General features: G+C 47.4%; 2 protein-coding genes across 3 annotated transcripts; one reads left to right on the top strand and one right to left on the bottom strand.

Moving 5' to 3' along the window:
• Positions 1-1,466: 1,466 nt before the first annotated feature.
• On the top strand, positions 1,467-4,876 carry LOC125512333 (phosphatidylinositol/phosphatidylcholine transfer protein SFH12-like). Its single transcript, XM_048677425.1, has 12 exons — positions 1,467-1,763; positions 1,870-2,136; positions 2,249-2,326; positions 2,785-2,886; positions 2,999-3,048; positions 3,206-3,302; positions 3,469-3,570; positions 3,666-3,779; positions 3,916-4,048; positions 4,179-4,594; positions 4,684-4,758; positions 4,856-4,876. The coding sequence occupies exons 1-12, from the start codon at positions 1,467-1,469 to the stop codon at positions 4,874-4,876; spliced, it is 1,752 nt and encodes a 583-aa protein (XP_048533382.1).
• Positions 4,877-5,551: 675 nt separating this feature from the next.
• Positions 5,552-10,668, bottom strand: LOC125512332 (phosphatidylinositol/phosphatidylcholine transfer protein SFH8-like). Of its 2 annotated transcripts, XM_048677424.1 has the most exons (15): positions 10,457-10,668; positions 10,241-10,321; positions 8,783-9,093; positions 8,567-8,666; positions 8,218-8,484; positions 8,050-8,127; positions 7,843-7,944; positions 7,713-7,762; positions 7,519-7,618; positions 7,323-7,421; positions 7,122-7,238; positions 6,549-6,675; positions 6,064-6,461; positions 5,862-5,936; positions 5,552-5,773 (listed from the first exon to the last, which is right to left on the bottom strand). In XM_048677424.1, the coding sequence occupies exons 3-15, from the start codon at positions 9,061-9,063 to the stop codon at positions 5,744-5,746; spliced, it is 1,824 nt and encodes a 607-aa protein (XP_048533381.1). In that variant the 5' UTR covers positions 9,064-9,093; positions 10,241-10,321; positions 10,457-10,668; the 3' UTR covers positions 5,552-5,743. The 2 variants fall into 2 exon arrangements, with proteins under 2 accessions (XP_048533381.1, XP_048533380.1); XM_048677423.1 differs by lacking the exons at positions 10,241-10,321; positions 10,457-10,668 and having other exon boundaries at positions 8,783-9,102.
• Positions 10,669-12,036: the final 1,368 nt, after the last annotated feature.

Raw genomic sequence — 12,036 nt, 5'->3', positions numbered from 1 at the left:
GCTACTGTATGAGTCGCCGAACATGTACTGCGAGCGGCCCACGCTCCGTCGGCTTTGCCTTTGTAGCATGGATGTCGCAGGTTAGTTTCATTGCCAGCCAGCCCAACGGCAACATCTGCCCATGGCGCCAGGGAGACACTTTAGACCTGCAGCTGGTGCCGCCGTAGCTGTGCAGTCAGCTCCGAGTCATCACATTCTTGTCAACCGTGCTCAATACCAACCATGTCTTCCACTTGAAAACTTTGATCACTTCCCGAGAGGCATGAAAGATTGTTCCACTAGTTTTTTTTTTTTGAGTTTCATTGTTCTAACCATCTTCTAAGTCGGATGTATTTAGAAGATGCCGGCATACATGCACATACACTACTAACCTTTTTTTGAATTGGTTGTACTTAGACAGATGCCCACATACACACACATACAATATACTCCCTCCTTTTCTAAATATAAGTTTTTCTAAAGATTTCAATATAAATTACATACGGATGTATATAGACGTAATTTAGAGTGTAGATTCACTAATTTTGCTCCGTATGTAGTCCATATTGGTCAATCTCTAAAAAGACTTATATTTAGGAATGGAGGGAGTACATAGGATGTTCTAACTTTTTTCTGAATGGATGTACACAGATATATTTTTTACATAGTACAATTACAGATGCTCATACACATGCACATACACTCATTTTTATAAAGATACGCACACACACACCAATGCCAAGTCTAGGACAATCTTGATGGGCTAGTTCCACCATAAGGAAGCTAACCATTTGAGTTATGCTCAGTTCGCGCATATGGACACATTTTAGTGTGTTTGTTCACTCCATTCAGTTCGTATGTAGTTTATATTGAAATACTTAAAACATCTTATATTTATGAACAGAGAGAGTAATTAGTAACGTGATTTGAACTAGATAAAGCAACTATGAAAACAGCCATGGTCCAAGTTAAAGTTAGGAGCGGTGCAGCTACCATGGTGCCTGAAATAGTGGGAGAGCCTCGTGGGGAAGGGGACGCCCATGGCGGGCCGGGGCCATGCATGCACCAACGAACTCTACCTAGCATTCGCCATTCCCCGTCCCCACCCTTCTTCTTCCCCTCTCCATTTCACCCTCCCCGCAAGGCCGTCTCCCTGGTACGTACGTAGGTAATTCACCTGTCGATCCGTGTAAATCCGGTTCTTGTTATCTCTTCTCCGTCGATCCAGGAAACTAATTGCTGGCGATGGCCGGCGGTGGTTGATCGTTCAGGACAGTGGTGGTGCAGCGGCGCTCGCTCGCCCGGCCGGCCGCCGTCCCCGCTAGCTAGCTAGCCGGTGTGATCGATCCACGAAATAAGGCGACGACGACCGACACCCCCGCCGCCCCATGTCCGCGACGCCCGACGCGGCGGCGGATGGCGCCGCCTCGACCCCGACCTCGCGGGCGCCCGGCATGGCGTCGTCGGCGTCGCTCCGGCACCGCGCCATGAGCGCCTCCTCCAAGATGCTCCGCAGCTCGCTGAGCCGGCGGTCGGGGCGGCAGCGCAGCAGCAAGGTGATGTCGGTGGCCATCGAGGACGTGCGCGACGCCAAGGAGGCGGCCTCCGTGGACGCGTTCCGGCAGACGCTGGTCCTGGAGGAGCTCCTCCCGGCGCGCCACGACGACTACCACATGATGCTCCGCTTCCTCAAGGCCCGCAAGTTCGAGATCGACAAGAGCAAGCAGATGTGGTCCGACATGCTCAACTGGCGCAAGGAGTTCGGCACCGACACCATCATGGAAGTACGTAGCGTAGCGTGCTCCATTAGATCCCCATCCATCACCGTCTTCTCCGGAAAATTAATGGGAGATGAATGCAACTATTAATTCGAGGTACGCACGCACGCAGGATTTCCAATTCGAGGAGGTGGAGCAGGTGCTGGAGCACTACCCGCAGGGGCACCACGGCGTGGACAAGGACGGCCGGCCGATCTACATCGAGAAGCTGGGCGCCATTGACACCACCAAGCTGCTGCAGGTCACCAGCATGGACCGCTACGTGAGGTACCACGTGAGGGAGTTCGAGAGGGCCTTCGCTCTCAAGTTCCCGGCCTGCTCCATCTCCGCCAAGCGCCACGTCGACCAGAGCACCACCATCCTCGACGTCTCCGGCGTGGTAACTAATTAACTGCTCATCATCCATGCCTAGCTAGTTTCTTCAGCATTTTCATAGAGCTAGCAGCCACACTGGAGAAAAAGTTGATGTGACACTGTTGGGCATGTCGCAGGGCTACAAGAACTTCAACAAGGCTGCGAGGGATCTCATCGGCCAGCTCCAGAAAATCGACGGGGATAACTTCCCTGAGGTATACCATATATATATGATACGATATGCCGATGCGTGTGCAGTGATACTGCTCCATTGACGGCCCATGCTTCGGTATTGATTCTCTTTCAGAAATCTTAATGCTAACCGGCACAGACAATTTCATGTAAACCTGAGAATTAAACCCAATTTTATCGTGTACTCCCTCTATAAACAAATATAAGAGCATTTAGATCACTATTTTAGTGATCTAAACGCTCTTATATTTGATTATGGAGGGAGTACTTTTTATCTGTCTACAATTTGGTCAGCCTGTTTTGTTAGCAGATTTGTGCGCTCCCGGAAAAATAAAAATCAATGTTGTCAACTAGAAGTACTTGACGGAAAATTCTCTAGACAAGGGAATTCCGGGAAAAAAATTATTGATTTACATGTTTGCCAAATATCTCTTCTTGGAAGGAAATGATGCTCGGCTGATGATTTTAACTGACGATGCAGACCCTGTGCCGGATGTTCATCATCAACGCCGGTCAGGGATTCAGGCTCCTGTGGAACACCGTCAAGTCCTTCCTTGACCCCAAGACCACAGCCAAGATCCATGTAACCCATCTCTTTTCACTTCATGTACTTTATCAGTCAGTCATCAGCTAATCTATATACTTGATCAAGATTTATAATCCCTTTTGTTCACGGTTCATGCCTCGGGGTTTAGGTTCTCGGCAACAAGTACCAGAGCAAGTTGCTGGAGGTCATTGATCCCAGGTTTGTCCTAGAAGTTCCCCTTTTTATACAGCAACTCTAAAAGGATTTTGCAAGTTGGCAGCACTGACAATTCAAATGAGATTGCTTTGCATTAGTATCAGCAGCATGCTGAAGTTGAACTCACTTTTTTTTGTTCTTGTTCTGCGGGGTTCGACAGCGAATTGCCCGAATTCTTTGGGGGCACTTGTGTATGCGAGGGCGGAGGTTGCATGCGCTCCGACAAAGGACCGTGGAAGGACCCTGAAATCATAAAGGTTAATAATGGTTATTTTCCAACAATCGGAGTTCATACACGATGCGTGGGAATGAATATTTGCTAGTGCACACTTGCCAGTGAAAGTAGTAGTGATGCTACATTGCTACTACAGCTGAACCCACTCCTGAGCAGTACCATGAACATTTTGTGGTTTGATTCTTCAGATGGTGCAATGTGGCTTGGGGAGGTGCGGGATGAACAACTCGGACCCTGCCAGCGCCGAGGAGAAGACGATCACCGAGGACGACGCTGCGCCGGCTGTAAAGGTTGCCACGAGCTTTCCTACTCATATATGCAGGTTTTACCTAGCCTTTTTTTCCCGACATATCGCTCGCATCTCTGACGAACATCGCCTTTGCAGAAGCAAGAGTCGATGCGCCGTGACGGCGTCGACTCTCCTAAGGTGGCGCACGACAAGGTCGAACACCCGCCGCATATGGCTCCCCTCCATGAGGTGCCAAATGAAGAGGCCAAGGTGAAGGAATGTGTCTAACACCTAGCATTTGTCGGATTTGCTACAGTAGCGAGCCAGACAACATTGTTGGTCCCTTCCATGGTAGTAGTGCTAACTTGAATGTATGTAGCCTAATTCTGTTGCATCTCTGACCCAGGATTCGCAGGCTGCTCCTTCCGGTAACGAGGGGGGCTCCGCGCCCTACGACGAGCTCTTCCCCATGGCGGACAAGGGCATGGATTTCAACTGGAACGGCGAGATGAGCGCGGAGAAGCTCGCCATCGCGAGAGGTCAGCTCGGCCTTTGCACCCTTCAACCAAACAAACACTCCATGAAAAAGCAGATAGAGCTAATGGAATGAGGCGTTGGTTTGCGTGTGGTTCTGAACGAAGAGTGGGAATGTGTTTGGCATGGTGGCAGATATGTACGCGTCGCTGCCGGACGCGTACAAGCACGGCGACGCCGGGGACCGGCAGGTGGTGACGGGGTTCATGGCGTTCGTGATGGGGGTGGTGGCCATGTTCCGGGTGGGCAAGATCGCGCCGAAGCGCGCCATGGACGCGGCCATGGGCATCGCCACCATGGAGGCCATGGCCAAGAACCGCAAGCTCCTGCAGGCCCAGGGGCAGGGAGGGGGCGGCGGGGGCCCGGTCATGGTGGCGGGGGTGTCGACGGCGCAGTACGAGGCGCTGGCCAAGCGGGTGGGCGACCTGGAGGAGAAGGTGGCCGCCCTCGGGTCGCGGCCCACCGAGATGCCCGCCGACAAGGCGGAGCAGCTCGCCGCCGCCGCCACCCGGCTCGACGCCCTCGAGGCCGAGCTCGAGGCCACCAAGAAGGTAAGCTGACACAACACATGACATTGATTCAGGCAAGCACTCCTGTCTAGCCTTGTCTCCGTTAATGGTGGATCCATGTAACATTGCAGCTTCTGGAGACGTCGAAAGGGCAGCAGGAGGAGGTGCTGGCGTACATCGAGAAGAAGAAGAAAAAGAAGGGGATGGTAATGCCGGCACTCTCGCTCACTCGCTACTGTCAGCTTGAGCTTGTGGTAGCACCCATCTTATAAGCTGATTTCATTAAAGTTTTGTCTCCAACAGCAGAACCCGTTCCGTTGGTGAAGAAAAGAGCGCTGGCGAACGACGACCGGCGACCGCAGGCAGGGGGGAAGGGGGAGCAAAGCAAGAAAGGGAGAAGGATGCAGCAAAAAGGATGCATACATACATACATACATACATACATACATACAATCTGGAATGCCGAGGCTGAATTGTGTGTGGTACTGCCACATTAGGCCACAGGATTTTGTATTTTTGTTTTATCTTGGGAGCAGAGATCAAACTGTTTCATGTGAAATTAGCAGCAGCACTCCAAGCAAGCAGGTCCTAGCTATGCCGATCGCGTCTTGTCGAAACATATTTTGTGTGTGTAGAAGAATTGTACTGTATGTGTTTTGTCTTTATAAAGACTCTGCTCAGTTTTGCGCTTCTGAAGAATGATGTGTAACTGAAACGTGATGACACAAAATTGGTGATGCCTTGCAACAATCTGCCTGCAGCTGGACAAGGGTAGGAGGATTGTGGCACAATCTGCCAATAGCTGGACAATATGCTTGGTCTTGTTTCACCTGGTTAATTGCATCCCATGAAACTACAGATAGTTCAGCTAGCCTAGAGCTGCGTATTGTCAGGCTTGTGATGGTGATGGCACGGATAAACTGGAGTAAACAAATTGCAGAAACAGAATTCTGCCTGCAATCCTGTACTTATAAGGCAGGCAGGCTGAAATGGGCAGGATTCAGCGCAAAAACACATTTTATTTATGTCAGGATTTTCTGTCCATTTACAAACCCATATGTCTGTCCTTTTCACATTTGTCAGGAAAACGAACGGATCAACCGTTTACATCATCTCAAACGCCATCTCCGGCATCTCAGAGAAAAGAAAACTGGAACCAAAGGGGGCTCTCTCTCTCTCTCTCCTTGTGTCCTAGTAGCAAGACATCGGCTTCTTCTTTTTCTGCAACAGGAAGGTAGACATGACACATGAGAAACAGATCACGAGATGAAAAACAGTGAAAAGACTGATTGCGTTATGCATTACAAACCTGGGCCTTGGCAATTGTCTTCCTGTCCACATAAGCAAGTAGTTCCTCTTGCCTGATAAGAGCCTCGTGCAGGGCCTAGAAGAATTTTGAGAACACACAGGGTAAGCGACTGGCCAGTGAACTTCTTAATTAAACTAACCAAATGTCTGCATGACCAGTTGTGATTTCTAATGAAACAGTGAGCAACAAGCTATGGAATTACCTTCTTTGTTACAATGAGTTCGGCTTCCAGTGCATCCACGCGGCGGACAGCGGCATTAAGCAGCTCTTCTTTCTCGCAAGGCATTTCAGAAGGTTTTGCTTCAAGCGCATGAACCTTCGCTTCAAGCTCTGCCAGCCTTTGCAAGACTAACGAGAACAGGTCAGATTCAGCAAACCCAGGACCTGGTGACGGGGGGCGGAACTCCTCTTTTGGAATGCAGTCTTGATATACTGCAGAACTTTGTTCGTCTGACTCGTTTTTATCTGGCAATCTCTTTGTCGCAACATCTTTAACTGACCGAAGCAGCGTTACAATAGCAATCACAAAAGCCATCAGAGCTGGAATAATCTGATCCAAAGACCTGTTGGATGCCTTTGTGGTGGTAGCCAAAGAAGAGTCTACATTCAAGAAATAGCAAAAATATCAGGTTTTGGCAGTATCGGAAAACAGCCTTCAGATCCTGCAATAAAGTGACAAACAGATACCTTTGGGCGGGACAGGCGCCTTCCGAGGCAGTTCTCTCTTCCATGTTGCATCCACTGCTTTGTCAACAACAGGAACATCATATTCAGGCATACGGGTAGAAAAGCTAGTGGCCCTGATCATCTTGACCTGAAAGGCGAAAAGGCAAGTTCAAACCAGTGTAACACAATCCATATGCGTAACAGAGAAACAAGGAGAAGGGGCTTGTAAATTCTTTTTTTAACATGTGGAAATTTAAAAACAGCTAGCCAGGAAATTAGGATAGCAACAAAGTGAGTAGTGATTGGGTTTAGTTGTTTAGAACCTACTACTTTTTTTGTCTACCTAACAGGTTGTTTGATGGAGACAGGCAGTTCCAATTTTTTGTTTGCTATATGAAATGTAGTCATTATACAAATAGTTAAGATCAACCACCGCATACTGGTGGTTTGGAGCACAAGTAGTGCCATCAAATTTCAGTTCAGCTACCCTGATGAGTAGGCTGATTGACAATTGTATTTGAGTGATAGATCAATTGGCTGGTTCTTTGTTCGTAAGCAACTGCATCATAGCACAATGTAATCTAAACTACTGACCTCTTCACGAACTGGGGTCAACTTAGGATGGGAGATGTAACTTCTTAGAGCTTTGGGGGAAGTTACATCTTCCGCTTCAGATCCAGACTCCGCAGTTGATGTATCACTTCCACGTACCTGGCATTCCATGTTAAAACAAATTATATTCCCGCATATAGATCACTCAAGCATAGAACAATACAAATTGATTGTGAGACATACCATTTGGTACTTAGACTTGGGATAAGAAATAATAGTTTCCGTCCCATTGGAAACAGTTACAATCTGCCGAGCACACTGAGCCTCGCCATTAAGGACTTTCTGGTATCAGCGTATAATTAGCACATTAAAAGGGGAGATAATAAAGGAAAGTGACTAGTAATAGATACATGATTACCAGGAACCTAATAGGCCATACCTTCAGTATGTTTGCATCCTTCCATGGCCCTTTTTCAGCTTTGAGGCACCCTCCATATTCGGGACAGGTACAAGTGCCACCAAGAAATTCTGGCAATTCACTGATCAATTATCACAAATGAAAAATAATTAGAACAGAGTATTCATTAAAACAAGTCAAAGTATTACAAGAACAATACACTGAACGCAACTTACCTAGCATCAATTATTTCAAGTAGCTTACTTTGACACTTGTTCCCAAGTACCTGACGAAACACAATAGTACCTAGTAAATCAAGTGACTTCAGCATAAAAAAAGCAAGGTGTGGTCTGTGCAAATGCTTACATGTATCTTGGAAGTGGTTTTTGGGTCAAGGAAAGATTTCACGGTGCTCCATAGCATCCGAAAGCCCGGGCCAGCATTGACTATAAACATTTGGTGTAAAGTCTGCAACATAGAACAGAAAATGGTGGATATTTAACTCAGTAAATCACAATAAAACATGTGAATGCCGAACTATGCTTATCACAAGAGTAGGGTGGAAGTCCAGACCTCAGGGTAGTTATCGTTGTCAACTTTCTGCAGTCGCATAATTAATTCGCGTGCAGTTTTGCTGAAATTTTTCAAACCCTGCAAAGCAAGTACCGAGTTAGAACTAGTTAGTTGCCAGGCTTGTGAGAAAATGGACAAGTTGTGCAGACTAAGTCTTCGGAAACATACCACACCCTGAACATCCAGAATTGTTGTGCTCGAATTGATGTGTCTTTTAGCCGCAAGAGAGCATGCTGGAAATTTGATCAAGAAGCTCCTCTCAAATTCCTTCACATGGTACCTTACATATCTGTCCATAGTTGTCACATTCATAAGCTTGTTAGGGTCGACCTTTCCAAGCCTTTCGATATAAACAGGTCTCCCCTCTTTGTCAACGCCATGATAACCATGAGGATAGTATTCCAGAACAGTGTCCAACTCAGTGTAATCAAAATCCTACAGAGAAATGTGGCTCCAGCTGTTATTTATAGTCAAACAAAACAGAACTGTATTAGAACTTTAATTTCAGCTAGCTGACCTCAACAATTGTATCAGTACCATATTCCTTCCTCCATTGAAGCATGTCAGTCCACATTTGCTTTGCTTTCTCAATGTCAAATTTCCTTGCCTTTAAGAATCTAAACACAAAACATTTTAAATTAGCTTATAGACACCAGTGTGAGATAATATAGCAAACAAAGAAGAAACATGACAAGCTCATGTAACAGGGGTGCCATGATAAACAGGATTATACCTCAGCAGCATATGATAGTCATCATGCCTTGAAGGCAACAATTCGTCCAAAATTAGCGCCTGTCTAAATGCTTCTACCTCTTCCAGTTCCCCTAGATCACGCACATCTTCAATAGACACAGAGAGAACCCGACTGCCACTCTTCCTCCTGTTCTTTTTCTTTAAGGAATGCCTAAGCTTACTCGATGCATCTATAGCTTTCTTCTTCAAAGAGCCCATTCTTGTCTTCTTTTCATCTTCAGAGATTTCAAAATCTGATCTCCTCATATGATCTCCTGTCATCGTGACTTGAACAACCTTCAAAACCTGAGACTGAGACATCAAAAAGGTAAATAAGCCACCGGTCATGCCAAGTTCTCCAAATTGCAGCACTAATTTACTTTGATGCAACAATGACTGCTTGGCAGAAAGTAGCCACATTAAATTATACTACTCATCATACTTATGAGCATAGGTTTGTGACATTGGGTTTATCAAATGTTCTAAGCCCACCCTAGCATTAGAATTAGTAAACAAAGATCAATGTCATGACAAATTTTGAACAACATAAGCTTTGGCAATATCTTTGTTCTGAACAATGAACCCAGCTTACAAGCTAAGGTTCAAACAAGATAATTCAATGTTTATAACGTTACGTGGACAGATGATAACAGCTACAATTAGCATAAACACCGGCAGCTCAACTTCTTGCTAAGTTTCAGAAACAATGATAATAGCATCAAATGAACGGAATCATTAGCCATCTCCTTAATAACTTGATGGTGTGATATTTTGAGACGATGTTAGCGAAAAGGTCCAACCCCACAGGATAGATACATGTGCTCTTGATTACAAGGTCTAAGTCCGGTCCTCCACCAAATGAAACCAAACTACATTGGCATGCGCTTTATGCATTAAATTTTCTGGTGTTCTTGTCTACCAGATTATTGGTCACGAATTAGGTGACAGGTCAGGGCACCTTCTCCTCATAGCAGAAGGATTCCATCCCTTCTAGCCTAACAAGCTACTTGCCTCGAGGCGAAAGTTACACAAGGATGTGGTAAGAAGTTTAAAGCGCCCACAAAAATCCAACCTAGCCTGGATGTTCCTGGCATAGGGAACTACGCCTGCAGCCAACAATGACCACAGCAGGCAGCAGCACCTGCGATGAGGCCAAATGGACGAGGTATTGAACAGGTCACCACCTCGCAGCCGCCAAACCCATCCTACGACCCGGCGCGTACATACGGCTCCAAACACGAGACGGCGGCGAAAAAACAACTATTCTAAGTCGGAACCCGGGGAACCCGCAGCCAGCCGCCTGGGCGGCGCGGCTAGTCCAATCCTCCAAGGAAGGGACAGAGCTCACGCCGCGGATCACGGTAGCCTCGCGGGCACGGCGAGGCAACCCAATGCGGGCGGCAATCGAACCAGCGCCGCGATAAATCCAGGAGTAAGAAGTTAACGGGGGCGAGCTCACCTGGGCGCGCGAGGCGATCGAGGTGGCCCGACATGGGCGCCGGATCCTCCGCTCCTCCTCCGGGGGCCAAACCTCCGAATCCTGAAACGGAAACCGCATTCCAGTCAGAAACCCTAGCGAAACAACCGCCCGCCCGCCGCGGGCGAGCCGAGCCGGATCCCCTCGTCCCGTTCCCGGCGGGGGATCTCGCCTCCGGGCCACCTCGCCTCGCCTCACCTGAGAAACGCCGGGGGTCGGGGAGCTCGCCGGCGATCGGGGCGGGCCGCGTGGTCCGAGGCGGGAATCCGAGGGATTTTTTTCCGCCTGGGGAGTGGCGCTGCGTGGGGGAGGCGGGACTGCGGGGGAGGGGATGGGTGGGAAGTGGGTGGGGAGTGGTGGTGGTGAAGGGAGCAGGGGAATAGAGAGGGGAAGGAGGAGGGGAAAGAGACGACGATGGTGTGGAGAGAGAGCGAGAGAGAGAGAAAGGCGCTGGGGGAAGTGTCCTCGCCGATTCCTCCCGGAATTCGGTGGCTCCTTTTTTCCTTTATCTTTGCTGTGTTCCGGGCCCGTTTCGCGTTTGGGCCCCTAGGGTTTGTGGGAATCGTGTCGCGAGTCCCCCACTCCCGGCGGCTGATCTTTTCTCCGTTGCACGGCGCCGACGCCGGTGCTCCAGAGTATCTCTCCTCCGTTCGGATTCATTAGTCCCGTAGTATTTTTAGGTTCAAGTTCAATCATGCACTTAGCTAGTAAAATGCTAATGCATAACACAAAAACTTATATTGTTAGATTCGTATTTGAACGTAATTTCCAATGATATTTTTTTTGTTACTTACAGCTTATATTTTATTAGTTACAGTCAAGATCAAAGTATGACCCAAAATACGAGTGGGACTAATAATCAGGGCGGGGTAGTATACTTGTACAACGGCAGACAGGGTCAATGCCATGTGTGCGTTTGTTTATACAAGTAGCAGTAGTACTAGTATCCGGCTTCGCAAATTTGACTTTCAAATTGATCCGGAGCCTGATCGTGCTCCTTCAAAAGTCAAACTATGGTCCTATGTACGGTGTCGGACATAGTCAATGGCATGATGTATGTACTAGTATACGACTAGTTTTTGGCTTTGCAACTTTGACTTTCGAGTTAATTTCGAGTCACTCGTGCTCCTTGAAAATGACGTAGTCAACGTATAGTATACCACGTATAGCGCATGAGTGTTGGTAATAATGAAATAAAGTGCTCATTCCGTTGGGTTTTTATAGCCTCGCTTGGCGAGTTTATTGATGTGTCATGGAGTACTTGAAAAAATGAAGCCTTGAAAACCATGTTGCATATGGGATAAGCAACTTGAATTTTATCAGAACAAAGTAGCGCGTGGTCGGTTTGATCTCCGAGACAAGGCATGGCGTCTAAAAAACGATGGGCGTGTTGTTCGGTCCATGGAAATAACGTGCTTAAGTGGTTTTTTTGTGAGGATTATATAATTTTCTGTTTGCATTTGATAGATTTATGTCAATCTTGATACTGGACAGTGCCCGATGTCAACATCAAGTAGTGTCGTTTTTTAGATGTCGATACTATGAATGTCTGATGAAAGTTATTTCATTGTGAATGTCTAACATAGCACGCTTTTCACCCAAAAAGTAATCTTAGAGGCATAGGTTTTAAAACCGGACTTCTTTTAAGCCCGATAGACCATTTGAGCAATTGAACGAGAAAAAATTGTCGAACCGGTTGTTTTTTTAGGAAAAACTGATGAACCGGGCGGTTCACATAAAACAAGACGGTTCGATGTAGATTCCAGAAAAGCCTCTCG

This window comes from Triticum urartu, chromosome 6 (genome assembly GCF_003073215.2).
Source record: "Triticum urartu cultivar G1812 chromosome 6, Tu2.1, whole genome shotgun sequence".
Classification (NCBI taxonomy): Eukaryota; Viridiplantae; Streptophyta; class Magnoliopsida; order Poales; family Poaceae; genus Triticum; species Triticum urartu.
This window is presented reverse-complemented; position numbering and strand designations above follow the sequence as displayed.

Excerpts from the sequence above, each read along its gene's own strand:
- LOC125512333 (XM_048677425.1), top strand. The coding sequence starts at position 1,467 with ATGAGCGCCTCCTCCAAGATGCTCCGCAGCTCGCTGAGCCGGCGGTCG. Across the intron at positions 2,137-2,248 it reads TCCTCGACGTCTCCGGCGTG|GGCTACAAGAACTTCAACAA; the intron begins GTAACTAATTAA and ends GGCATGTCGCAG. Across the intron at positions 4,759-4,855 it reads AGAAGAAAAAGAAGGGGATG|CAGAACCCGTTCCGTTGGTG; the intron begins GTAATGCCGGCA and ends TGTCTCCAACAG.
- LOC125512332 (XM_048677423.1), bottom strand. The coding sequence starts at position 9,102 with ATGTCTCAGTCTCAGGTTTTGAAGGTTGTTCAAGTCACGATGACAGGA. Across the intron at positions 7,763-7,842 it reads AAACCACTTCCAAGATACAT|GTACTTGGGAACAAGTGTCA; the intron begins GTAAGCATTTGC and ends GTGTTTCGTCAG. Across the intron at positions 7,239-7,322 it reads CCAAGTCTAAGTACCAAATG|GTACGTGGAAGTGATACATC; the intron begins GTATGTCTCACA and ends ATGGAATGCCAG.